Source organism: Oenanthe melanoleuca, chromosome 3 (assembly GCF_029582105.1).
Source record: "Oenanthe melanoleuca isolate GR-GAL-2019-014 chromosome 3, OMel1.0, whole genome shotgun sequence".
Lineage (NCBI taxonomy): Eukaryota > Metazoa > Chordata > Aves > Passeriformes > Muscicapidae > Oenanthe > Oenanthe melanoleuca.
Genome location: NC_079336.1, coordinates 94,583,164 through 94,611,118, shown reverse-complemented (window position 1 = coordinate 94,611,118; position 27,955 = coordinate 94,583,164). Strand labels below are relative to the sequence as shown.

The following is a 27,955-nucleotide window of genomic DNA, read 5'->3' as shown; positions in this document are numbered from 1 at the left end:
GTAGAATTGGATATTGTGTTAAGATGTAAAATTGGGGTAAGTAAGGGAAGTTAATCTACATTACATTTTAAACCTCTAGAGTTACACTTCTTGTGCTTTAGTATGAAAATGATGTACTGAAGAGGATATTTCTGTTGGAAGCATACATTTTTGTGGTGGTAAGGATTGTAAAGTGAGTGGTTGAAAATTGTAGCAAGTATAATTCTGATCAGCTGTCAGAATAATGTTTGTCTTCAGTAACTGTCTTCACATATATAAATTATAATAAAATTTCTGGGAGTATATTATGTGTTAAAATGTCACTGTAGGTAAGGAGCTTCACTGATAGCTGCAATTATAATGCCTTTAAATGTTGCAAAATATATTAATAGCATAATGATTAGAGCAATCAGCTGTATTCAGGAAAAATAAATACATGTAATGTGTCTTTGACAGACTCAGCATTCTTGGGACCATTTTAAAAGTTAGCTCAGGTTGAGAATGTAAGTGTTCCATATGATACATCTCAATACATGAATGTGTCTCTACATGGTTCTCATCACTCTCCTAGTCTACTCTTAAGTAATGCCATGATTTATTCCATTCTGCTTTCTTATCCCTTAGATAAAGTTTCCATTTGCCTTCTTTAAACATTGTTTTGTTGTGGCATCTTCTAATAACCCTATGATCTCACTGCTATCTGTTCTACCTGGTTTCTGCCTACTTATTAAATAAAAAATCCTTTTATAGGAGATTGCTGTCACCTCTGTAACAGTAACATGGCTGAATCTGGATGAAGGAGGTTAAACCATGACAGAGAGACATTCTTGGTCTTTACATTCAGTGCATTTATTTTTCCTTAATGCAGTTGAGCACGGTAATTAATACTTGGGAAAGATAGAGGGGGAGAAAATAATATTTTAAAATATCTAGATGCCATTGCCATCCTTTCATGGGATTCATTGCTTCAACAGATTTTCTGTAGCATTGCTTTGGTTTGCAAAGACTACAGCTGATCACCTGTTAAGCACTTAAGGTGGTTGTTATTAATACTTGGTACAGTTTCAGAGTTTTTCTCTACCATGCTGATTGTAAGAGTTGATTTCTGATAGATAATTTGGATCAGGTTTGTGGCTAGAAATCTTCCAGGTAGAGTAAGAACTGTGAATATTGTGTGAGATCATTAATCTTGTTGCCTAGTTGTCTGTTTGCTTCATAGCTTTCAGCTGTAGATCAGTTGTGGTTTATGTGGAAGGTAAATATTGGTGGATAAATCAGTAAATGTGTGTTGATCCATGGGATGTAGGGAAGAAGCACACTTCGTGTCGTGCTGGGAGATAAGGGGTTTGGATTTTTTTATATGCTAGGTGAAAATAAAAATTCATGTTAAATATCATTGAAGTAGTCCTCCTTTTCCTTTCTTGTTGAATCAAGGCAATGCAGTTTGAGGAGCTCTAAATAGCCAGGAAGCAAACTCTCTATGTACTTTTATCTGTTGATGCAATCTAGAAGTCAGGTATGCTGTTTTTGGGGAAAGGTTGGGATGATTCACCCAGAGGTGATTTATGCCATGTCCCACACCCAGATGGGTGATGGTGTGTGGTGCTTAACCCGTCTGTCCTGTCTGAGAGCTTGTACATTTGTCCAAAACCTGTTTAAGAGGCAACTCCCCGATAGCTGCAGCAGGAGAAACAGTTCAGTATTTGCTGATGACAGTAGACTCTGCTTCCATTCCCTCTCCTCACAGCCATTGCTATCCAGATTCTTTCATATAATCTTCCAGACTTGGAAGAAATTCCACAAATTTAAAATAGAGGATGTGTGTAGACATACACACTCCTTTGAGTAATGTGACATATACTTTTATGATAGGGTGTTTTATATATTTACAGTTTGGGTTGCCTGGAAGAACATGAGGCTTAAAATCTCTAAAAGTGGTGATTTTTTTTTCTGGTCTTGATTTGGGGCCTTAATTTTTGAAGGTGTTTCTTTCCTGCAGCTGCCACCAGCTGGGATTGATGCATTCATGAAATACCTGAAAATAGCAGAGGTCACAGAATGCCTTCCTGATTAGAATGTGTGCTATATTTTAATATGTTCTATGTAAATTATGATGAAAGAAGAAGGAAAACACATATTTTGTAGCACATGGAGAAATCATCTATGCATTTGATCCTCGAGGGATCAATAGGCTTGTCTGTGCTTGGGAGCAGCTTGGAACCTGCAGCCTTTGCCTGGCTTGAGCAACAGTAAACCCTTATTAGCAGAATCACCATACATCTCTGTCACTCCTTGCCTAAACTTAAAATCACTCCTGCAGTACTGTTGTATTGGTTGCTGATTCAAAGCTTTTTCAGAAGTATAAGCAAGACATAAGTGTTAAAGGAAAAATAGATGTTAAGAGACAATTTTCCAAATTAATTCAGCATTCTGATTTTTCCAGTGTGAGTAGTGAATAGTGAATGAGTAGTGAAGTGACTCTCTCTGCTGTTCTTTGCCTCTGACTTTGAAAAACTAGATGTATGTTAAATGTCAAGATTTTCTATAAGGACTTTTTTCTTTTTTGACAGAGTTTTCCTTCTTCGATCCCAATGATGCAGCGTGCCAAGAAATACTCTTCGACCCCAAAACATCAGTTTCTGAATTGTTTGCTATCTTAAGGCAGTGGGTTCCACAGGTCCAGCAGAATATTGATATTATCGGGAATGAGGTGAGATAAAAATCCTTGAAGATCCTTGAGTGCTCTCAATGTTAAATACTGTGTTGACAGTGAATAAAACCAGTTCCTTCAGAAGCAGAATTAATCATAAATGCAGGTATAGTTTCTGCCTTTTCTCAAGTAGTGACTGATCATCCCTTGTATTCCACATGTTGTCAGGTTTTATTTGGAAAAAGAAAGATGATGGATAAAATTCAGTACATTTGCTTAGCTGGTATAAACAATGTTTCTCTCAAGGCAGTTGTGTTGAGACCCTTCACCTTGTGTTTATTTCCTACTTAGAAGTAATCCCTAACTCCAGTATATGAAGCTACCATTGAAGCCTGACCTTAAGGGCAATAGTTCCTAGGCACAAAATGTGTTTCTAGTATTTCTATCCTACTTCCTTATTTTTCTTCTGGATTATGGGTTTTTCTGGACGTGTGGGGGAGTGCAGTGAAAATTGACCCTGCCATATTATAACTGGGGGCTTAGTTTTGGGGGTGTGTGGCAGTGGGGTGGGTAGTTGTTGAGACATCAAAGAACAAGGGGAGAGCTTGGTTAATTATAATGCTATTCATTACATTTGTGTATGTTGCTCAGTTCTGCAGTTGAGAGTCTGTTCTGGTAGGCTTCTTTGTTACTAGCCCTTGCAATGAATCCAGGAGTCAATCAATATAACTGAAATAACTAAGGCAATAGTAGTGATGTCAGAGATATGCCAGAGCTAAAATGTGCTTGTTTTCCACTTGCCTGTCAGATCATTAAAAGAGGTTGCAATGTGAATGACAGAGATGGACTGACTGATATGACTCTCCTGCATTACACTTGCAAATCAGGGGCTCATGGCATTGGTGAGTAAAAAAAATAAGTCATTATAGATGTAAAAACCTAATTGAGTCACATGAACTAATCCCGCTGACTGTTACAGAATTGTTCCTTGCAGTAGATTCTTTTTTTAGTGTTTGGTTTTCTCTCCTGTAGTGGCCGTGAGCAAGGAAGGTGCAGAACTGCAGCTGTAGCCATGGGGAGCAAGCTGAGTTAGTGGTATAGATTCTACACAGTAGTGCCAGATTAAACAGATACTTCATGTAGCAAAGGCAGTTTCAGACTGAGGTGCAAGCTGCAAGTTTGATCTAGTTTTTGCTGTAGTTTTTGTACAGCAGAACATTCATGCAACTGGCTGTTCTTTTTCTTTTGTTTCCTTCACCTTTTTCATGTCAGAAGAGAACAATAAACTTCATTTGCATTGTTATGGTCATAAATACTGGAAATGCGAGCACATTTAACTCTGTTTGAATACCCCTATTAACTTTTCTATGTTGTGTTACTTTTTTGTTGACCTGAGCCCACTTCTCCTCTGAGTTTGAGAGAAGTCTGGCATAGGTCGTCTTCCCTGGTGTTGGCAGATCTTTTAACATAAACTTCAGCATTCTTTTTCTTCTATCAGGTACTAAAATTCCTGGGTTTGATGGCTGACACAGTACTTATATTAGAGAAAGACAGATTGTGGTATTATACCCTAGAGATTTCAGCTCTTTATGACAGAGGGCAAAGATTTCTGTATACTAATCCTAAAAAGAAAGGCATAGTGATAGTTCTGCTGTGAGTTTGAAGGGCTTCATGTACATTTTGTGTTGCACATAAACGTGTGTTTTTTCAAATAAATAACTCACTAAGTCATAATTTATGAAAATTACCCTGCAGGTGATGTTGAAACTGCTGTAAAATTTGCAGCACAGCTCATTGATTTGGGTGCTGACAGCAGCTTACGCAGCCGCTGGACAAATATGAATGCCTTGCATTATGCTGCCTACTTTGATGTTCCAGAGCTGATCAGTCTTATTTTGAAAAATGCAAAGCCAAAAGGTAGGCATTGTGACCTTTGTTTTCATGTAGTTGTCCATCTTTTTGTAGACCCTAAGCTGATGTATAGTGGTCTGTAAGTGTGGTGTTCGTTCATCCATTATACATAAATAATTTCTTATTCTTTTATTCAGCCTCCTTGGTTCATTTTTCTCTTAACCTGTTTTTTAGTGGTATACTGTTCTGTTTCCATTGCTGGTTTTTAAACTTGAGCTTTGTACAAGACAATAGAAGTTTCAAATACACTGGAAAGCAAACAGGTTAATCTTAAGTTATTGAGAACTAAGAGAAAGTTTGTAGAAAACCAAAGATACAACCGTTCTAGTAAAATCTTGTGTTTTTTAAGGTTGCTTAAACATTGAGAAGTTTTTAAAATGCAAGGAGAAGGTTAAAGGAGTAGTGAGGATTTGGCAATTGCATGTAGCAAACCTGTGACTGAGGCAGTTTTGACTTGCTTGTTTTTCCCATTTCTCAGCTATGTAGAAGGTCCTGTTTAAGGAATAATTTGACTGCAGTGTTTGGCATAAATAGATAACTTTTGGAATGATACTGTGAAGGATTGGTAATTGGAGCCGTGTTTATACTAATGGAAAGGGAAATACAGAAATGGTTCTGAACCAGAACTGTTTGTTTCTAATTTGGTCAGGACAGCAAAACCAGTAAACAGCTTTATCAATAAAATTGTACAAATATGAATTTGTTCTGCTGAATATCCGTCTGATTGTGCCAATTTGCAAAATAATTTTTTACCATGGGACTCTGTCTTAAGAGTTTGAAAAGCTGGGCTTTTAGAGTACCCAAGGCTTGCTTACCAGATCTTGAATCTCCATGGAAGTGATTGTTAAGCTATGCTGTTGCTGGTGTGACTTGCTTAGGAGGTGACAAGTGTGGGTTGGTAACAAAAGGCAAAATCAGACTGCACAGTAGTTAAGTCCACACCACATTTCAATAGCCTGGTCTCCATAACTTGCATCAGCAGTTTAGGTCTCTTTTCAGATCTTATTTGCATTTGGTGTTCTCTTTTTGTGCAGTTCCTACAGAAGGGGTGGGACTTTGCTCAGATTTCCAAGTTAAATGTCTCGGCAGTTGACAGTTCTTGGATAAGCAGCTGATTTTTTTGTCTCAGTAAACATATAAAATTATTTGCCCTCTGACATGGAAACAATGGAAAGTGTGAGTTAGTAGAATAGTTTTAGCTCCATACTTCATCAGGCAGTTTGCAGAGAAGGAAGAACATACGTAGAAGGAGAACATGCTTTGGATGGATCCATACTCAACTGGAGAAAAAATGGTTTTAATATATAAATAACTTTTCAAGACAGTGGTGTGTTGACTCTGAGACACCCATTGTGAAGTACAGGTGTTTGCTTTTGATTTACTGCAAAACTGCTTTCTTTATGATGCTCTGTAGTTAAATTTTTCTTACAGATTTATTCCTCAGTTGTTACTGGAAAGAGCTAGTTTGATCTTGGATTTTTAGAGGTTTTAAATACAAAAATTGTATATTATTTTCCTCTAGATAGTTTGGGGGTAGTTACCAGGCAACATTTTTGATATTTGCCTTTCTTCCTGTCACCTCTACTATGCCCACTTAGATCAAAGCTGTAAGAGAACTGTTCAGAAAATCTAAGCATGAAGTTTGCAAATCTGAGGAAGTCACAGAGTCTAACTCAAAGAACCAAACCACACATCAGCTGTTTTTCAAAATAGGAATATGTGCAACTGTTGCTGGCTCAGTAGCTGATGCTACTGACCAGTATTTCTGCAAATTGGTTCCTATGTGTGCAGAAAATATTTGGCTGTATTCCACAGAAGTTTCAATGGCTGTATACAGCTCCTCAGCTTCTAGCTGGTTTTTAACTGATAATGTCTTCTGACCTTTGGTACATAAAGGGTACATCTCATCATGACTTGAGACATGTGAATGCAGTCTGTTTTCATGTTTGTGTTCAATCAGTGCAATTGCAAAACTGTTAAATTCTGATTGCAAGTGTGTTACCTTTGATCTTCATAAAATGGAATCAATTTTATTAGTATGTATGAACTTAACATGTTTACATAGTCTATACAGACATATATAACTGTGTATCTTGTATATATATTGATGTTATATTTGTTCATTTAGTGTAACTGTATAAGGATGTTGATGCAGTTGGGATATACTTTGTTTATGGCATTGTGAGAGGGGCTAGTGTTTTTTTGGGATGAAGGCTGAAACTGGAAAATATGAGGAGACTTTTCAGCCCTGAGGTGTAAAGTTTTATGTTCCTCACTGGTATTTCAAATTGGAGCATGACTGCTAATACTTGTGGTCTGTGTGGTCTGTTTGGTTTGTGTATTAAATCAGTTGGCACTTTTAATTAACAGTCCTATACCTAACTGATTCAAAATGACATCTCTCTTTTATAATTTAAGAGAGGAGCCTCAGAACTAAACAGACATTTAAACTCCAATCTTCTAGAGCAGTAATAACTTCATAGCAGATTGAAAGATATATTGGGAACAACTGATAGAAATATACATTGTGTTAAATTGCTTTCAGTCAAATGCAGTGCTCCATTTTCCAAACTATCAGTTCAAGACCCTTCAGAGTGCAATTCTTTGAAAACAAGGAAATTATAACAATCACCACCTCTTACTTCATTCTTGGCCATTAGTAATTAAATCAGTGTAAAGCAGATGTATAATCAATTTTTCTTTGCCCTGCTGTCTGCTCACAAAGGAAAACAACTGGTTGAAGATGCATCTCATTTTGATGTTTGACACCTAGAAGCAATAAAATATATAAGTTACTCAGTTGTTAATCTTGACACAGTAGATTTGGCATCCTGAGTAGCAGCAACTTTGCTGTTAAGCCATCAGTATTAAAAAATGAGTGAAAGTACATGCTCATCTTCCAGGTTGGTTCGTGGTGTGAATAAACAGATGCAAATAAGGTTGATATTCTGTGTAGAATTACTTGTCATATGCATTTGGTACATAAATAATGGTGTGCCTATGTAAATGCTGACATAAACTGTAAAAATTAATGTCCTTGCAAGGAGTCTGTAGGGGGAAATGTTCATGTAACAGACTTGCATACCTCACATGTGATGTTTAATTGCAGATGTGGATGCCACCTGTAGTGATTTTGATTTTGGAACAGCTTTGCATATTGCTGCATTTAACCTATGCACAGGAGCTGTCAAGTGTTTACTGGAACATGGAGCAAATCCTGCCTTTAGGGTAAGGAGTTAGGTTGTGGATGCACCAGAAGGTGAAAAAGGTACCTGGAAAAACTGAACAGTCTGTCCAGGATTTTGATTAGCTAAAGGTGTGCTACGTGGGCTTAGAGTGCCTCAGAAAAAGATATTTGCAACTCACAGGGGATGATTTTGTATACTTTGTCCTACTTGTGTGGTGAAGTTTGTGTTTTTGTGTCATGGTCTAGTTCATTAGTTCAAATAACTTTCAAGAGGTTTTTCTGTTTGTTGTTTGAGCTTTCATTTATTATTACTCATGGGTGTCTTGAAACAGCTGAGTCCCCATGGCAGTGGGGATCTTTTCAGAAATGGAGCAGTGCAATCTTTGTCCTCCAGAAATGCAGTGTTGTGCTTAGCAATGAGCATGAGTAACTGAGAATGCACAAACATCACCTGCTCTGCTTAGTAACCTAATAGTGGGCATAGGTTATAGTGCAAAGTGTTGCTATATGTGTCTAGCCACAGTCTTGGGTTTTGATTGAGTTTTATGTTTGATTTGGGTGTTTGTTGTTTTGTGTGGGGCTTTTTATTGTTTATTTTTGGGGGGAAGGCCTTGGAAAGTTTTCTTATTTTTGCAAAACCACTATCTCAGTTATCCATTTTTAATTGCAGGGGTTATTTTAAATGAGAAATCATAGTTGTATTAAGGGTACTCAAAAGTCATGATTTTATGTGGCACTGTTGGTGTGAAATCTTCTGGAACTTTATTGCCTATGATATTCAATCTAGATCTCCTAAAAAATGGTGGGTTTTTTCTTTGTCTCTTCATTCAGTGTGCATGAATGTGTCTCAAGTTCTCTGGCAGTTGTATGTTTAGGAGTCTGTTGTCACAGAGAACTCTGCTTTGTAGTTGCACAAGCATTCTGAGCTGGCTGTGCCCTTGAGAAGGGACATCCTGAGTTTCCACTTTGCCTTCTTGCCATTGCTCTGCCTGTGCTTTGTATTGGCATAGAGGTTTGCAGGGCACCTGGTGGGCTGAACTGTGGGACTTACATGACCAAAATAATCTCTAATGTTATGACTACAAACTCAAACTCCCCACTCAACTTCAATCCAACTACATCCTGTTTTTAAGGTACTGTAATTCTTTACTTACAGATTGATTGGAGATTTTTAAGGAATGGTGTGTGTTGAATTGCTCAAACCTGCAATAAGGTTTTGACAGTAGAGACAGTGTAGAGTTTGATCATTTGGAAACAAAGTAAATTCTGAGTGAGGATTATACTTTTCTAGCTTTGAGATGAATTGAGAGGATGCTCAAGAAACATTGAACTTGTAGTCTGTTTTGAAGGACCAAAACAAATACAGTCTTACTCTGCATCATTCCATCTGGTAATGTTTGAGTCCAGGGGCTCAGCTGAGACAAATTTGGAAGACTGTAATGATTATTTTTTCCACAAACATTGTGACAATGGGCAGACAGCCAAAGCTCCACTCTGCTGAAATCTGCAGGTAGAACTGTTCCTGGAGCAGCCTGACAGTACCTGCTATCTGGGCAACTGGCCTGGAGTTGAGGTTAACTCCAGGGGAGCTGGTACTCCAACAACTTGTGCTGTCAGGTAGGACATGCAGGAAATCACAATCACGGCTCTCTGGGAGTGGGGTGTGTTTGGAAAGGACTCTGTTCTTAACCTATCTCTCATAGGATAGTCTGTGTCTAGACAAACCTGAATGTATTTATTTAGGTACTCATGTGAGCCATCACATTTGCATATTATATACATGCAACATACATAATTAAATTCCCTCTTATATTTGGAATAAGCCTTAGCAAGGAGCAAGCTATATTCTGGGTAAAGATAGATTTTTTTTTTTTTTTTTTGAGAGGAGTTGGTGTTTTGGTATTGGCATTACAGACCAGAAGTCTGCCTGGCTTTCCTAACTGTGTTCAGATACACACAAGTGTTTTGTTTCAGGTGTTCTGAGTCCTAATAACGCTCTTAAATTTGAAAATGTTGGTTACTTGTTGGTTTCAAAAATTATAAGCTGTACATGATAGCTGATCTATCTAAGGATGTTTTGGTATTCTTATTTGAAAATGTGTATTTCTTCATAGTTGTTTGTATTCTAGGAAAAATATCTAATAAAGACAAACACTTCATAAAATGCTGTGGTTTCATCTGATCAGGTTTAACTTGTAATAGCATTAAATCCTGTGCTATGTTATGTTTCTACAGAATGACAAAGGGCGGATTCCAGCAGATGTGGTTCCTGATCCAGTAGATATGCCACTGGAAATGGCAGATGCAGCAGCCAGTGCAAAGGAAATCAAGCAGATCCTGCTGGATGCAGTGCCTCTCTCATGTGACATCTCCAAAGCCATGATTCCAACCTATGACCATGTCACAGGCAGAGCCATGCTTTTATCACTTGGCCTGAAACTGGGAGATCGTGTTGTTATTGCAGGACAGAAGGTATGGCCACCAATCTGGTACTCTCAGAATTCCTGGAGAGTCCATTTATTTACCACTTTGGAGATGGACCTCAATTTGAAGGTCTGAAATGCTTTCTGGAAGGTGTGATCTCAGGATGGCAGCAGGGAGCTGGTTACAGAAAGCAATAAACTGAAGAATTGTGTGGTAAGGTTATTGTTATGAAAAGCAGTTTTTACAGGCATAAGGCTGCATTTTGTGTCTTTAAATGGTTTTTAACAGTCTCTTATAGTACATCAGCATGGCTCAGCTTTTATTAACGTTTTTGGTGTCACATCAAAGTGATGGTAAAATTCACATATTACTTTGTGAGTTGCCCAGCTTTATTGTGAAGTACTCCTGATAGTTTCCAGAAGGCAGGGAAAAAAACCCTTCAGTTCTGCTTAGCCTACAGTAACCCAATTTCACTGGTGCAATGCAGTTAAAATCTTTGAAGCAGTGCTGTGCCAACAGGGTTGTTACATGGTTCTGTGGAAGTATAAGGATGTAGCTAATAGAGCTCCAGCTCAAATGTGAATAGCTTTTTAGAAACTACCATGATGGCCAGCTTTCTAAAAATATATTTGAAAACTGTGACATTAATATTGCATTCAGTATTCAGACTTTTTATTTGGTCTGATAGCAAGGGATATAAGTGCTGGAACTCTTTTAAAGAAGTACTTTTTTCCTGGTAAATATTGAAAGCATTTGTCAGTAAAATTTTATATTTGAATAGCTTTCACTTTAATAGCTCTCCTAATATAACATCACATTTTTAACTGTCACAACTGAAATGTTCTAAAGTGATCTCCAGAAAGAGTGTGCATCAGCTTCCATTGTGTTTTTTAATTTGGTGTATTCTTGAAATTGGGTCAGGGAAAGCGAAGTAATCACTGGATATGCAGAAGGTGTTTTAACTGAAGTATGTACAGAAGGTCACTTATTCTTTAAAGGCTGAAGTTGCTTTATCAGAAATCACAGTGGTGGCAAGGGGAGAATAATGTAAGTGCAAGTTAAGGGAGGCTTTAGAGCAAGAAAGTGATGAAATTGGTGCTCTTGTGTATCTTTCCTCTAAGTAAGGCCCACAGAATGGTTTGTGCTGTAATGTGCTCACTGTGCATGGATAGAACTGCCTGGGTTTGGTTACTTTTATTGTTCCAATTGATTATGCTGTTACAGTGTTTTTTAAGAAGTTGTTGGAAGCTGTTTTTGTGCTGTCAAAGGCCAGCAGGGCTTTGCAGCCAGCTTGTTTTTCTTTTAGGAAGCCAAATCTGTTCTAGAGCAGGTGGGAAGAAGGAATGTGATTGTGCTGTTTGAACATTTCCAAAGCAGCTTTCCTCCCTTCCTTCCTTTGTGTGTGAGGAGCTGTTGTGCAGTGCTCCCACATTGCTTCCCACCCCTTTCTCCATTTGCCTGAATGGAGAAGCTGTTCTCAGCCCTGCCTTCCCCTCCCCCTTGATACTCCTTAATTGCTGCAGGGTGGATCAAAAGTGAAAATAGGATGATGACAATGGTGCCCTGTTTTTAACCTTCTTCTGCATCAGTTCTCATTCTGGAATATGGAAGTTGGGATGAGGGCACTTGGAACAACAGCATTGTTTTGAGCTATATTTACAGGTTCCTATTGTCTTTTCTGCTTCTGCAGTCTTCTGATATGTCAGCTTTAATGAAGCTAGAGAGCCAAGCACAGTAGATGCCAGAGGGAGAATGGATTCCTCCCTTGACTCCTACTGCTGTCATTCCAATTGTCTTGCAGGGTAGGAAGCTGTGTGAGCAGGTGTTTGTGTACGTGCTTGGGGCCCCACAGCTCCACCAGCTCCTAATCTGCTGGGCTGAGTGTCCATCTGGATCCCATCTGATGAAAAGGGAGTGCAGGGAGACCAGCAGCTGGGAGAAAACTGCTCCTGCTCTGTCTCATGTGGGAGAGAGCCTCTGCTTGTTGCCTGCACAGGTTCTAGGGCAGTTTTGCTATCTCCCACCTCTGGTTTAAGATGCTGCCTGGTCTCTTGTCTGTGCTCAGGAAGTAGTAAATGCCTTTTGGCTGGTGCCTGGAAAGTAAGTGGAGGAATTGTAGGAATCTGTGGTGCTGCTTGGCTGAACTTCCCCTGGCTGAATTTGATCCCTGTGTCAGTAGCTAAAAGGTCTCAGGATTGGTGTGACATACCTGCCTATAACAATCAAGTATAAAGGAGATCTTCAGCATAAGAGAAGAGGCTCTGGGTGTTCTTGATTTCTTTACAGACATTAGGAAAGAACAGCTGGAAGGATTTATAGTAAAAAAAAAATGTTTCTATCTGTTTACTCTCTGAGGTTTGGATTAAACAGTAGAGGCATAGTGTAAAATGAACTAACATTAAGGTCACATGAGATGAGGAGCAACTGAAAGATCGAAGTTTATTACTAAAAGTAATTTAAAAATCAAATATAAAAAGGAATTTAAATCAATGTTAAATGCATCTCTTGTAGTTATTCCTGCCCTGTTTGGATGAAGTGTATGAGCTTATAATGCATATTTGTGGAGAATGAGGTCAACCAGCAAGACTGGTCTATCTTGATATTCTTCATATGCTTATCTGCTCAGAATTTATAGTATATATTGAAGCAACAGCAAATGTTTAAAACATTTGCTGGCTTTTCAAATTTTGTTTAATCATAAGGAGGAAACAGAAGACTTATGAATCTTTTCCAAAGAAAAAATTAATTATTGTCTGAAGTTTACCCTTGAACCTTTGCTATATATATAAAATATATATACTTATATGCATGTATTTATGCACACACAGATTTGTATAATCTAATTTTTCTATGGAACCCCCAATTCAGGAAGATACCTAGCCCTGATTCTGGAATTCTCATTGTATAAACAGTGAAAGTAAAACCTCTCATTGGGCATGTGCTCCTGTACCTTGCTGATCTAGGGCTGTGTTTACAGTGGTTCTTACTGTCTAATTCTTGTCTGTTGTGACATCTGTCCATAACCATGGCTGCTGTTTAATGCAAAATATACACAGAAAGACTAAGACCTTTTGGAAAATTTATTGACTGGTGTTGAAAGGTAGGAATGTGAATAAGTGAGGGAAATGTTTGCATTTTTGTGATGAAAAGCTTGGAGATGACTTGCTGTCTCTGTCATAACCAGTGTTATTTTCTCATGAACAGTACTTGTTAAACAAACCCATTCTGTGTTGATGCTTTTTCTCTTAGGTTGGTACCTTAAGATTTTGTGGCACAACGGAATTTGCCAGTGGCCAGTGGGCTGGTGTAGAGCTGGATGAACCAGAAGGAAAGAACAATGGGAGTGTTGGAAAAGTCCAGTACTTCAAGTGTGCACCAAAACGTGGTATAGCCTTTATTTTCTTTTTTCTTCAATATTGAAACCCCCAAATTGTAAAGAATACTGGAAGATATGAACTGTTATGCGGGATGAAAACAGGTAGCAGATACTGTTGCTTTTCTTTGTAGTGCTTTGTTTGATTTCTTGGTTCTTGAACTTTTCCTAAAGTTTTGGCTGCAGCTATTTGCAAAACGACTGAAACAACCAACCAGTCAAAATTTCTGATTATTTCCTTGAAACTGTGAGATTTCCTGGTTTTTCATGTATGCTGTTGAAATGACTTGTTTGTACTGTAACAATAATAGCCATGTTTCTTTACCTGCTATGTCTTCCTTGGTAAGACATTCATGCTTGTTTTATAACTTTGCACTTCAGGTGTTCTAATTGAGGTGCCATGGCCACACAGGACATATAAAGGTGTTGAGTTTTGTAGCAGTGGAGACTGAGTGTTACTGTTAGGACAAAAGGAGATTCTAATTGATAGCCTTACTGAGTGTTTCCAATTTACTCTGTTCAAGTTGCTTGATAAGGATTTTGGTGTCACTCTTCACTTGAGCTTGTCCTTCCTACCCTGCAAGTGCTTTGTCAGCAAAGCAAGTTACAATGGTAGCTAAAAATAGCCACCTGAATTAATTGATGTGAGAGAGTGTAGCTGCAAATTTTTGTTACTTTGCCATTATCCATGGTTCTTTGATGGCACATACAATTTTCTCTCCAGGTATCTTTGCACCCCTTTCCAAAATAAGCAAGGCTTCTGAGCACAAAAAAAGCTCTGTACGAAGTTCTTCTGTGCAGTCTTCACCTTTGGTCAAATCCAAGAAAGTAGATGTGACACACATAACTTCCAAAGTGAATTCTGGTGAGTATTTTCTTGCCTGTTGACACAGGATGGAGAGATACTAATCTTCAAAAGTGAGTAAATCTTGTTATTAAAATTCTTGTTTGTAATTAGTTCATAACCTGGGATGAGGTGATAAGGTATTCATTAACTCCTATGTTGTTGTGGTTGGAAATTCACTGGGCCCTGGAAGGATGTTGTGTGTAGCTGTGGAGTGATTACAGTGATCTGCTGTACTGTGACAATTTCTATTCTTTACATACTCTATACAGAAAACCCCTCAACACAACATTTATTCTTGAGCCATTAAAGTAATTTCTAATTGGCTGTGATACCAGTTAAGTGTCTCAACTTAATGAGGTTCAATTTACTAAGATATTCCTGGAGAATTTGCAAAGAATGAAAATCTAGTAAATAATCTGTATACCTTTATGCCTAGAAATTGAAGAGATTAATTTTCTGGCAAACTGATAAAGGAACTATTTAACTCATTATGTTTTATAGACTAATTAAATTATCTGAGTAAAACCAGTGCCAAATTAGAAGAGAAAGGTTGTCCTTGTAATAAAGCCTCAGTCCACTGATTGGAGTTATAGGGATCAGTGTCTGGCTCTGGTTTAGTTTCTTAGTAATTTACTCAAATTACTTAATCCTTCTGTGTAAGTTCTCTCCCTGTGGAGTGAATGATCCATGTTTTCTGACTGCTCAGGTTCCAAGTTGTTGGGAGAGCAGGCTCATCCCTGCTGTGTGCAGTGCTGGCCATGCATAATCTGGCCCCCCATGTTTGGCTGCTTATGTAATAATGTCAGTAAATATTTCATTAGCATTTCTTCTACCTTTTGAGCCCTGTTTAGGTGACTCACACTCAGGCAGCAGAGCTTAAGGAATGGAAGATAACTACACATTCTTATTGAATTTACCCAAGCACCCCAAAACACTGCACACTTTACCCATAATATGCAGGGTGTAGAAGCAATACATCAGGCTGGTGCCAGGAAAAGATGCATTTGGGCAGCTTTTTGGATGACTTATGTAACTTTTCTCTGCATAGATTAAGGGAGGAATAAGTTTTAAGTGTCTGTATTTACAATTAGCACAAGATTCAAGCTATTTATAAATGGGCATCTTGCATAAAAGGCTTCTTGGGATAAGCAGTTTGTTAGGAGTACTGCTCAGGAGCAGATCCAAGCTGACTTCTTCTGTTAAATATTTTCCAATGTTTGATTCACTTTGCTGTAAACTGTTTGTAACCCATTAAACTGTAATGGAGAGGGACTTTTCCTTTGTCACAGACAGCTTCATTCCACACAATTTAGTCATTACCCACCTTTTCTGTTCCAAAAGGTGCAGTTGTGACTTTGTGAAATTTAAAAATTTGATACCTTGACTTAAGGTAGAAATCAGAGTGAGTTAAGCATCATTTACCCAGGAGGGCTTACATCCATTGGATGTGTCTGGAAGGTGCTTTGTGCAGGGAGTCCTTGCACAGGGTTCCATTGGAATTAATGTGCCTGGCTGATTGGCTGGCAGGAGCAGGGGAAGGACACAGCTGCAGAGGTAGAACTTGGGTTTGCAGTGTTTGTGCATCATCAGGTCACATTTCTTCCCTTTAAATTTCCTCCCTGGAATACATTGGTTTGTAATGGTTCAAGAAAAATAAATATGCTTTTTGTAGATAAGGTTATAAGCTGCAAAGTAAAATATACTTATAATATTGTATAGGGGTTTTAAAATTTTATTTGGTTCTACTGGATTTGAATAATCCATCAGATTGATGAGAAAAGATCTTTTTTGAGTTTCTAGGAAAAGGATCACTGATATAAAATTAAGAAATGTGTTCTCAGTCATAAATAAATAGGTTTTTGATCTGATGCCTTAATGGCCATAAAATTTTGGGAAATACGCTACATTTACAAACTAGTTCAGTTTCTGTGGCTAAATTAACTGAGAGATGTAGATAAATAAAACAGATGTGATTTTTCTTTCATGGCAGGGAGAGGATAAATCATAGATAAGCTTGTTCTTCATTGAGTTAGGGTAGGAAACTGTCAGAAATGCAAAATGACTGTTTGCAAATTATAACTTAGATGAGAGTACGAGTTCCTACACCTATCACAGGATTGCTGCTCTGAGATTTAAGTTCTTAAAAATCATATTGGCATTCCTACATCATTATTTGCAGTCTGAATGAAGATGTGCTCTGAAATCTCTCTCAAAACCTTGATGTGTAATCTTTAAAGCAGAAATTGTGAAATTAATACTAGCTGAATAGTAGACCTTAAGTACTATTAAAGTGAATGTTATAGATATGATCGTTTAAAAGATTTAAATAAAATTCCTCCAAGATAAAAATTGGTGGTTTTATAGACCATTTGTTTATTGTTTGGCAGGATAGTTTGGACTGGTTTAATGTGTTAAGGGGTGTAATATCTGTGCTTATCCATCAAAACAATTCTGCAGTTCTCCTTTTACCCATTTATCTAGTATCTAAGGAATCGTACCGTTTTATCCATTTTTCCATGCATCCAGTAATCTGCAAATCTGTCAAATTGTTTTTGTGCATGACTTTCTTGTAAAATCATTGTTATTTGTTAGGATGTGTATATTTAATTGTATATATTCTTTTTATAGGCCTAAATAGAGCAAAAAGAGACAGTGCTTCTGAAAACAACTTTCTGACTGCTAACAGAGGAAAAACTGTACCTGCAAAAGATGGTAATGAAATAATTTTTATTTTTTTTTAACATTTTAAGAAAAATTTTCTGTATGGTTGAGGCAGTATTATTGCTGCCTACCTCTGCCAAAGCCCTGTATCTACACTATAGAAAAAGTTGCCATGCTTGTTTAATTCAAGTCCCAAGCAGGTTGTAGGTATTTAGTTTTCTAGGAGCTAAGTAATCTGTATGGATGTTTGGCTGGTGTTCTGTGTTCATTTGGTAACCACTTCTGTCCAAATACTTGGGCAGGAACATAGAAAAGCCCTTAAAACTGGCTCTTGGTAAATGATCTTGCAGAGGATCTGCAGAATTACTAGCTAAGGTTTCTGAGAGAGACCTTTTGCCTTGTATTGTTGCTGCCTAGATTTTAATATTCTGTTGGCATTTTTTTTCTCTCCTCTACCTGTGTGTTCATGATTCTGTAATAAAGTGTTACCATCTAAAAGTGCTTAACAGTGTTGGTGTTGTATCAGGGCAGACTTGCAATAACAGGCTTCAGATATGAAAAATGAAACTAGCTTTTAAAGAGTGCCTTTTGCATGTGAATTATTCTCTGCATTTATCTAGTTTCACAATTGGATAACAACTTCTACACAGCAGTACTTTGCTGAATTTGAAACACAAAGGGACCTCACGTACAGCTGTCTTGAACAAACCCTAAAAGTTGTCTCCTTCAAGGTTTTGTCTGTAAAATCATAATATAAGTGTTGGTAAAAGCAAACATCTTCATGGCCTCCTTTGGACTTGCTCCAGCAGGTCTGTGAAGGAGAGCATCTTTTTATATTTTTTGTGACTAAACAGTGAACAGTTGTGAATTCAGAAAAGAAAACAACTGGATTTATAAAACATTACTTAGGAGTAAAGACTTGAAATTTGTGATTGTGTGACTTAAGAGATAGTATAACCATGTATATGTAGTGGGGGTAAAAAAACCTTAATCTAACCTGGGGGAGAATTGAGGTTTTATATTGAGGGTGGGGGGAACCCTGTAACACTAGAGATAGTTATGTGGTAAAATACACTACTGGGGAAGTCTTGAGATCTCCCTGATGGGAGGATTTTAGGAACAGACCAAATACTCATCTGCCAGGAATAACAAATAATTGTTCTGCCTGAAGGAAAAGGAATCAGTTATATGGCCTGCTGAAGTCCTTTCTGCTCTTCCTTCTCTCACCCTGTGCTTTCCCACAAAATGAAGTATCTTGGTAACAGGTTTAGTTGGAGCCATTTTTGTTGCATCCCTGTAAAAATGATGGTCTGACCTCCAGTGAATCCATCCCAGGACTGGCTTCTAAATAAGGACTTGTAGCATGTTTGCAAATGCATGTGTGTTTATACCTTGGACATGGAGCTGTTTAGTCACTGTTTAGTCAGTAATTTGCATTTTCTTCATTGTAGCATAGCTGCAGTGAGTATCTGAGTCTTCAGATTTCTGTCCTCAGCTTTTGTTTGGAACTACTGCCTTTGCCTTTCCTCAGTTCTTTACTGTTTTGCAAAATTGGATAATTAAATTACATTGAACAAACTAACCCTGTGTCTGTATCAAGCTGCGTGTGAAAACTAATGGATTAAGCTTCTCAGAAGTCTGTAAAGTTTGATAAGCAATAGTATCTTAATTTTTCACATTGAGGCATAGATGTGTCTTGCTGTACTCTGTCTCATTTTGGGCAGAAGGGGTTCAGAAGGGGAGAAGAGGAAGAGCCTTGAATAGGAAGCAGGAAAGATATAAGTCTTACTGGACAGTTCAGACTTTAGGGTTTGCAAATGGAGATCAGTGATTTATTTTCCATTCTTGTTTTATGGTACAGATTTTAATATTAATACAGTATGTAATGGAATATAGTAGGCTTTAATCCAGGCAATAATTCATTCACATAATACCACCTTCCTTCCATTTCTCATCAAATCTTTAGTAGGCTGGATGCTGAAAGGCTGGTGGTATGATCTCGTATTACTGAAGCTCATGTGTTTTAATAAATGTGCTTGGGACTGTTTAGATGAACTTTCATAGAATAGAATAAATAGAATAGAATGAAGATGGGCTGTTGGAGACCTCCTCTAGCACTCAGCTATCACCATATTCCCAAGGCACAGCCTTGTGCACCTGTGTCATTCCTGACAGGTATTTGTACAAATACTGTATAACAAGGTCTGACTTTGGCTCTTTACTTTGTATTCTTCTCTCCATAGAGATCAGATAACTTCCACATTACAAAAGCTTTCCTTTCTGCTTAATCTGTCCTTTTCCAAAATACAATCCCTGAAGGACAACTTTCATTTATATCTTTAGGTTTTCCTGGGTACAGCAGCTCTTCCTCTTCTACTGCCTCCTTGGAAGGCAAACGGAATTACTCCAAGAAGAGGAACTCAACGAGCAGCAGTAAAAAGGCCCTGACTAGAGTGTCTTCTGCCTCATCTAAGATTAGTGCTGGTATGGTCTGTTGGGCATTTTCACAGTGGGGAGTTCACTGCTGCATTAAGTGCTTAGGTAGAACTATTTGTGTTGTTTCAGATTCTTTTTTTGACATAGTTCGAGAAAAACTACTTCACAAGTATCTAACCATAAACCTAATTTTGGCAACTTCTAGTAAGATTTTTGTAACATCTTCAAGATGCAAAGTGTTTTTATAGTTGGTCACTGTACCTTTTCAGAGCAGAAGAAAGGCTGTAGTCCAGTTTTTATGCTGGCACAAAGCAAGTTTTTGTCTAAGCAAAATCTGTGTTGCCGTGTGTTGAAGGTACACCAGGTTAGAGATAAATACTGTGTTCACTCATCAGTTTGCTATTGTAAACTTTCTTACAGTTTTAATGTCATTAATTTCAGATCTTGTTCTTTTGACCAGGGCTGTATAGTTCCCCAACCACGAGGAAAAATGCTCTTGATGGAGAAATCCGCGTTGGGGACAGAGTACTGGTAGTGGGACAGAGAACAGGCACTGTTAGATTTTATGGGACAACAAAATTTGCACCAGGTATGTGCAATGCTCTGTGTATGTTGTCAAATCGGTATGGAATAGCTTACATGTGAGCACATGAATGGAAATGCATTTTTTCCCCTCACTCCTTCCAAAAGAATTCCAAATTTAAATTGGTTTGTTTAGAAGTGCTTTATCCCTCTCCTTCCCTCCCCCCCTCCCCACCCCCTATGTTTCACTGAGTATTTTACTTACTTTAATACAACTGTCAGGAAAAAATAATGGTTTAAAAAGTGGCTTTTACTTGTCTACTATCATGACTTAAGTAGGAGAGATACTTTGATGGTGAAGTTGTAGGTGTTACAGAATCACAGAATATTCGGAGTTGTAAGGCACCCACAAGGATCATAGAGTCCAACTTCTTAACAAAGCTTTCTGAAAATTCTCAGTTTAGTCTGCAAAGGTGTATATAGTTTATTGAGATCACATCATTTACTCCTTACTTTTTGTATTAAGGTTTTTTGACACAGCTTGTCTCTTACAATAGTGGCACTCTTATGTCATGTCCCAGTCTCATTTCTTAACTTACTGGCATCTTTAAGAGGGTAAGTGTGAGCATTACAATTTTAACTAACAAACCTTTGGGTTATAAGATCAATAAAGTTGCAAATATCTCAAAAAGCCCCAACCCCTACCACCGTTTTCTCATCCTTCTCCCTTCCCCTTACTGAAAACACTTTACAGTGAAGCCAAGTGCTGTCAAAGGCAGCTGATTGTTCTACATTGTGGAAATTAATTTCCAAATTCATCTTCTCTGTCTTACTGAAAGAGTAATGCAGAAGCAGTTGGTAGGTGTTGATGTCAGTGCCTGGTTTAGGTGAGGGCTGTGTGATTGCTGGGTGATTTGCAATACTCTGTCGTGACACTGGGTGGCATCAGCATGTAAAAAACCCTGTCAGGATGCAAGGCCATGGTACAGGCTCTGTGCTTGTTTCATCCCTGCCCAGTTCCCCAGTTTCACTGTAGGCAGCCCTTGCTCAGGTTTTACCCCCTCAGGTAACTCCAGCTGGCTTGAATGTCATCACTCTTTCTGTTGTTGCTGACAAAGTGATCAGAGAGAAAAGTGTATGTTTACCACACACACTAACAACTGTGAAATCAGAAAGCTGTTTGACAGTGTTAAGTCTCCTCCCTCTCTGCTTTAAAACAGGAACATAATTTTTTGGAGGAAAACAAGCTATTGTAAGAAGTGAGGATGGAAAGATGTCAGATCATCACCATTTGCTAACCCATTAATTTATAGAAAATGTAACAGATGCATGTTTAAGTATTTCAGTTCTAATGTGTATCAAAGCTCTGGAAGTTACCCAAGGTTTGTTCCTTTTGCTGCAATGCAGATCTTTATTTAATTCTAAAAATGGGAAGGGGGGAACTTCTGATACACTGAGCCCTTCTAATTCATAAGCTGTCATTCTTGAGTTTCGTGAGCTGATAATTAGAATTACAGTTTTATCCAGTGTCTTAGTACCAAGTGACTTGAATTAAATTCTGAATCTTCTGGGGATGGATAGCATAAGGACTACTAATGGAGTATGAAATTTAGCACCTTTATGTAATTAGCTCACATTTATCACAGGTTATGAATGATCAAGCTCATTAACATCTTGCTGCCTATTCCGTGTTCTGTACGAGATTAATTGATGGCCAGTTCCCATTCTTGCACCCTTCTCTTGATATCACACAACCAACCTTGCAATTTGTATTAATTATAACTTTCTAGATGGAGAGAAAGAACAAATTAATTCCAAAACTTTAATTTAACTGTTGATGATCTCAGATGAGGCATAAACCACGTGATCAGAGGACTGGAGAGGGAAATGTGAAACAGCAGTGCTACTCCTTGCTGTCTCCTTGTTATCCAGTAACCAGTTATGCTCAGTAACATTCTATTTGACTTTAGTGTGTGTGTATATATATATATATACACATACACATATATATTCCTCAAATGTTTCACCTTAATTAAAATGTCAGTAATTTTATTGAAAGCATATAAAAATGCTGAGATAATTAGATTTATTAGGGTATAATTTTTGCATAATTGCATATTTTATAATATTCATATTTACTATTAGCATATTGACATTTTCTGATTAGAAACTGTTTTCCTTGATGTGGGTGTTCCAGTGGTCTAGATGAAGAAAAGCCTGTAGTGTTTTGTTCAAAACAAAACACTTGATCTTACTGTTTTGCAATGTAGGGTTCTGGTGTGGAATTGAATTGGACAAGCCCCATGGGAAGAATGATGGCTCTGTGGGAGGAGTGCAGTACTTCAGTTGCCTTCCCAGATATGGCATATTTGCACCCCCATCTCGTGTACAGAGGTGAGCACTGAAGCTCTAGTCATGTTGGGGTTGCCAAAGGATTTTTTAATACATTCCCAATGTGAAACAAATTTTTGAACAGATACAGAAGATACAGATGTTTTCTTGTGCAAATGGAAGTTTGTAACCTATATTAAAACCTGGTGGTTTTAGATCAGCTTTTTGAAAGAAGAGTGTAAAACTGGAAATGCATCTCTCCCTGTTTCTCTTGCATCTACCTCAAGTGTTTTTATTTCAGGGCCTCTGATAGTCTGTGTTCATTAAACCTTACTTTCATGACCCAATCCTGATGTGTTCTGCTAAATTCAATTATAAAAGGAAATTGCCCTTGGACATGACTGGAAATGCACTTTTTATCTCAGCTAACTGCAGAATATCCAAAGCATGCACCTCTTGCTTGTAGTCTCTTCCTTAGGTTCCAGAAGAGCATCCAAGGAGTTCTGTACTCCTTGCTCCTATATTTGTATGTAGTTACCCTGCCAGACATGTTCTTGCTTTTATTTCTCTGAATAAGTCAGCTCAGGTGAACTGTTAGGAACTTGCCTCAGAATCATACCTGCTGTCTCAATGGGTGAGAGGCAAGTAACTCAAATACATTGATTTGCTCCAGGCACTTCTTGTAACAGCAGCCTGAGTGCAGTAGGCATGTTGGTGTCTCTTGGGGGCAGATGGAGGAGGAAAGAATCAAAACCTCATCAATATTTGACAAGAAGCCAGTAGGTTTGTTCAGAGTTTAGTTGAAATAACCTCGTTATTGTGTTATTGCTTTTCAGACTAACGGGTTCTCTGGATTCTCTCACAGAGACTTCATGGAGTAAAGTAACTCACACTTTTCCAGGTAGGAGTGTGAGACACTGGGATTTGGGTGAGGCAGCCCCTGCAGGCCCTGCTCTGCAGCCAGAACCATCTGTACAAGGCCAGCTTCTCCAAAAGCACATGAGATTTTCAGGGACCCCAAATGCTAGTCAGTAGGCTGGCTGCTCCCCTCCTAAAAATGTAGCTGGAGAAGGAACTGTGAAATACTGTATTGTTCTTACACTCTACTAGCAGAAAGGATTGCATCAGTTACAATTATTGGCAGTCTTCTCTTATTGCTAATATTGCATTCTAATCAGAGAGAAAGGGAAATGGAACCTGCTCAGTAATGCAAATTGAGATTGATGATGGGATCAATAGGGGGACGTCCTTATGAAATTACTAAAACTTATGTAACATGCTTGAAGTAGTTGGTTTTCTTTCCTCTACTTAAGCTTTTTGTAAAAAGACCTTCAGATTACCCTTGTTTGGTTTAATTTAATTTCAGTTCCCTCTGAAAAGCCAAACATAGGCATATATGTTCATTAGAAGTTTCATCATTTAATTTCCAAATTAGAGGGGAGAATGTGCAGCAAATGTAGTGGAAGCAGTATTAAAAATACAAAGGATATGTGTTCATAAGGGTTTTTTTTTTTTCCCTCAAGAACTCCTACACAGCTTATTAATCTTTCCACTCAGGTTTTAGACGCAGTCTAAGCACCACTTCTGCATCTTCTCAAAAGGAGATAAACAGAAGAAATGCCTTTGTTAGGTGAGTGTTATGAGTTTCAAGTGCTTGGGAGAGCTGGCTGTTAGCTTTGCTCAAAAGAATTGTATGCTCAAAATACATATAGGATATCTAGACCTTTACATGTTCATTTTTTTCTTTCCAAAATGGACCAGTAGTACTCTGTTTTTCCATGTGCATCCAGGAATATAGTCCTAGAATTCACGTTGACATTAAAGTTGTTTTCCAGTCATTCATCACTGCATATTCTCCAGATTCTTGTATTTTCACACAGCTGGGTGAAGTTCAGAGGCTCTTGGTAAAGGACTTCTCTTTGTTCTGGTGATCCTGACTGACAGTTGTATGTTAAAAGTTCTTTTGGTTAAACTATTTTAAACCCCAAATAAAATGTTTTGTATGGCTTACTTTACCAATACTATCACCCACTATAAATATTGTAGATTCTAGCATCAGGTGAAGGAAATTGCTTTTCCAGTACTTCAGACTGCTGAGTGTAGCAGCCTGTTACTGTTATTTCATGGTTTGTTAGTGACATGAGATCGAAACCACTTTTTCTAAAAAGGAATTTGAGGATGTGCTTTTTCCCCCATGCTCTTCCTTGAATTACAGATTTGCCCTGGATATTTTATAACAAAGAAAGGGAACCAAAAAAGTCTTTCTTCTCTGGCTAGATCCAAGAGCTCCGTGCTGCGGCGCAGCTGGAGCAGCAGCAGCACGGCTCCCTGCGAGGGGCCCGTGAAGCTGCACGAAGGCTCCCAGGTTCTCCTGACCAGCTCCAACGAAATGGGCACCATCAGGTACATTGGCCCCACAGACTTTGCCCCTGGGATCTGGCTGGGGCTGGAGCTCCGCAGCGCCAAGGGCAAGAACGACGGCTCCGTGGGGGAAAAGCGCTACTTCAGCTGCAAGCTGAACCACGGCGTGCTGGTGCGACCCAGCAGGGTCACCTACCGCGGCATCAGCGGCACGAAGCTGGTGGATGACATCTGCTGAGCCACACTGTGCTCACAGAGTGTCCTAAAGCACCTAACAGCCCCTCCCAGAATGCAAACTTGCTTTGGAGTCTTTAAATCTGCATTTGCGTTTTACATATATAAGTATATATGTATGTGTGTGTATATATTATATATATTTTATATAAAAATATATATATATATATAAAAAAGAGAGAGATAAAAAAGTGTTCAGTCACGTTAAGAAGTAAAACCACTGTTGAGTTTTCTTACTTTAATGATCCTTGCCTGGAAGGTTATTAAAGCATCTTGGGTTTAAGATGCTGCATCATTTGAAAGCCATTCCAGTTGGAGAACAGAGCGTCTGCAGCGTTCTCTAAAGTTCCTGTGTGGTTCATGCAGTATTTAGAGGGTTTTCTCATGTCGTAATGAACTGGAAATGTTTGTGCATTGCCTGCTTTTGACAGTGGAGGTGGTTGATGGGTGACATTAGCCTGGTTCCTGGGCACTTTGTCAATTCCAATACCAGCTGCTAGCAATAAGAAAGGAGAAAAAAAGCCAAACCCCCTCCCTCCCACCTTTCCAAACAGTTGTGGAGTATTTTTGCATTTTATCGTTCATCTCTCTTTTCTCTTCCTCTCTATAATGCAAAAGGGCTGATAAATACAAGGATTTGCCCCTCTCCTAGTGAAGAGCAGCAATTAACTAAAAAGCCTTTAAAAAGCACAAATATGCTGCATGTCAGTCTGTACAGTAACAAGCACTTTTTGTTCTGCATTTGTAGAAGGATCTACATACAAGATGCACTCTTTAAAGTAATGCACTTTGCACTCTCCTGGAGAGCTTTCCCTCATTTTTAGAGACTATTTTTTTTGTTTGGGGTGCTGCAGGCAATGAGTATCACAGTTGTAAAATGCAAATAAATGCAGAGTGGAATACGTAATACCCTTATCATAAATTAAGTCTGTATGAATACAGCAAGGTAATTCCTGCCAATGGTATGGAACAGATACAGGGTTTTCAAGCAAGCTGTTGCCATTGTTTGATTAGTTTGTGATACATGTTTAATTTTGTTTGCTTTGGAACAGTTTCCAGTATAAATTTTTTGTGAGATCTTATGATGAATTAAGAATAATTTTAGGTGCAGGGTTGTAATAGGCCTTTATGTGACATCATTTGTGTACCAGCCTTTTAGAACAGCTAATCTTTTGTCCATGTTTTAAACATAGAATATGTTTTAATTCCTCAGCATATCAAACATTATCTTAACTGGATGGGTTTGTGTTCCAGAACAGTCATTTTACTCTTAAATGATTTGCTTGCTCTTGCCTATTTGAAGAAGTGACACTTTAAATTGTAATATCCTATTTTTAGACAGAATCCTGCTGCTGTAACCTTCTAAATGTTGCTGTAGTTATTTTTCCTGATCTGTGTTTAAAATAATGCACATTATATTCTAACTCATGGGAATTTTTAATTGAATATAAAAACTGTAAATTTTGAATGTAAAAAAAAAAAGGTAATGCTTTATATTTAGAGATGGAGATATTCAGTGATGTACTGAACTTTACTTTGTCTAATATCTGTTTCCTGCTGGTATTAATAAAATGAAGCCCTGTTAAGTAGTAGAGCAAAAATAACTTTCATTGGGTCTTTACAGAATGTGGATTTCTTTCTTCTGTACAAATTAAGTGCATGGAGTTCAATGTGGAGCAGCAGCTGCCAACTGTGAATCAGAAACTTTTCTCTGTCCTGCCTGTTCAGCACAGAACTGCCAGTTTCAAACAAAGGCTTTGCACAGCACACTCTGCTCAGTCACAGCCTGGTGCTCCTGGGTGAGCAGTGGAGTGTATGTGAGGAGACACTCATTATCAGGAATGCTCTTTTCCCTGCCTGACCTGATGGAATGGGTGGAACTGCTTTATCTGAGGGGTAGCTGGAGTTCTCCAGGAGGTAGGTATGGGAAGAAGTGTGTGGGTGAGGCAGCAAGCTGGGGCAGCTTATTAGAGTCACACCACTTGTGTGTACTCTGTCTTGCACAGATGATTCAGTGGGAGCTTGTTTTTCCTGTAAGGGTGTCAGGCTGCACCTTGCACAGCTCTGCAGCTCCATGCATTCAGCTGGAAGCAGGGCCTTGGCCTCACTGAACTGCCTGATAGGTACAGGAGAGGGCACAGATACCATCTGGCACTGGTGTGTTGTGCTCTCCCTTCCATTTCAGCTGCAGGCAGCAGCACATCTCTCCTGGAAGCTCTAGCTGTAATTGAGCACTGTAGCTTAGAGGAGCAAGTCTCAGTGTTAGGAGGATGGAGCTGTTTCAGTAACTCTGAGAATCTTCTGCCAGGAAGCAAGAAGCACTGTACATTTATGCTGTCTGAAACAGAAATAAATCAGTCCATTCCAGAAAGGATTACTGATGGCTCTCTTCAAGGTGATGATGGAAAGGGATTTGTGCTTCCCTAAATCCAAGGTAAGTTGCCATAATCCTTTACTCAAACTCCTGCAGGAGGATACTGTGTCATAGAAAAGTTCTGAAAATAAGTGGCAGTGAAGTTTGAAATTAGGTGCTGTGCAGAGGACTGTACTATCACAACCCTGGTCTGGTTAGGAAAAGCCAAATGGTCCTCAAAGTCCCAAGAAACTATGTAAGTAAAACATCTGTAGTTTATAAATAAACAAACAGATGCTCCCCAGCAATTTTGTGCACTTTGTGCAGACTGCACTTTGTGGAGGCCAGTCCTTGTCCCACAGCAGGTCTCAGGTCCCAGTAAAGAAAATGTCTTTCCTCAGTACCCTTAGCAATTAAATCTCAAGTTTTCTTGAACACTAGCTGGAAAGGAGAGACCACAGGTGCGTGACAGGAAGATGAGAATTTTCTTGAGGTGTCTGAGGATGGGGAATTAATTTCTAGGGTATTCAGCTCAGCTGGACTCAGTGGCTGTTTTGCAGATGGTGACAGCAGTGGTTTTCTGGGCAGGGAGCCTGCTCTACCAGAGTGCTGCTGGTCAGCAGCATCTGAGGCACATGGAACCAAGGCTGGCTGTGCAGATCTGCAAGATGTAGTGCAGTTCCTCT

The 27,955-nt window shown here is 38.6% G+C and overlaps 1 protein-coding gene across 1 annotated transcript in view; it reads left to right on the top strand.

The window, feature by feature from the left end:
* CLIP4 (CAP-Gly domain containing linker protein family member 4) overlaps positions 1-26,505 on the top strand; it is a 31,107-nt gene extending 4,602 nt beyond the window's left edge. Inside the window, exons 5-18 of the mRNA XM_056487742.1 lie at positions 2,550-2,689; positions 3,438-3,531; positions 4,385-4,546; positions 7,650-7,768; positions 9,963-10,199; positions 13,401-13,536; positions 14,249-14,389; positions 17,000-17,083; positions 19,376-19,516; positions 19,929-20,057; positions 22,261-22,384; positions 23,158-23,222; positions 23,879-23,951; positions 24,599-26,505. Of these exons, the coding sequence (XP_056343717.1) occupies positions 2,550-2,689; positions 3,438-3,531; positions 4,385-4,546; positions 7,650-7,768; positions 9,963-10,199; positions 13,401-13,536; positions 14,249-14,389; positions 17,000-17,083; positions 19,376-19,516; positions 19,929-20,057; positions 22,261-22,384; positions 23,158-23,222; positions 23,879-23,951; positions 24,599-24,920 (1,967 nt within the window). The 3' untranslated portion in view covers positions 24,921-26,505. The remainder of the gene's footprint in view (positions 1-2,549; positions 2,690-3,437; positions 3,532-4,384; positions 4,547-7,649; positions 7,769-9,962; positions 10,200-13,400; positions 13,537-14,248; positions 14,390-16,999; positions 17,084-19,375; positions 19,517-19,928; positions 20,058-22,260; positions 22,385-23,157; positions 23,223-23,878; positions 23,952-24,598) is intronic.
* Positions 26,506-27,955: the final 1,450 nt, after the last annotated feature.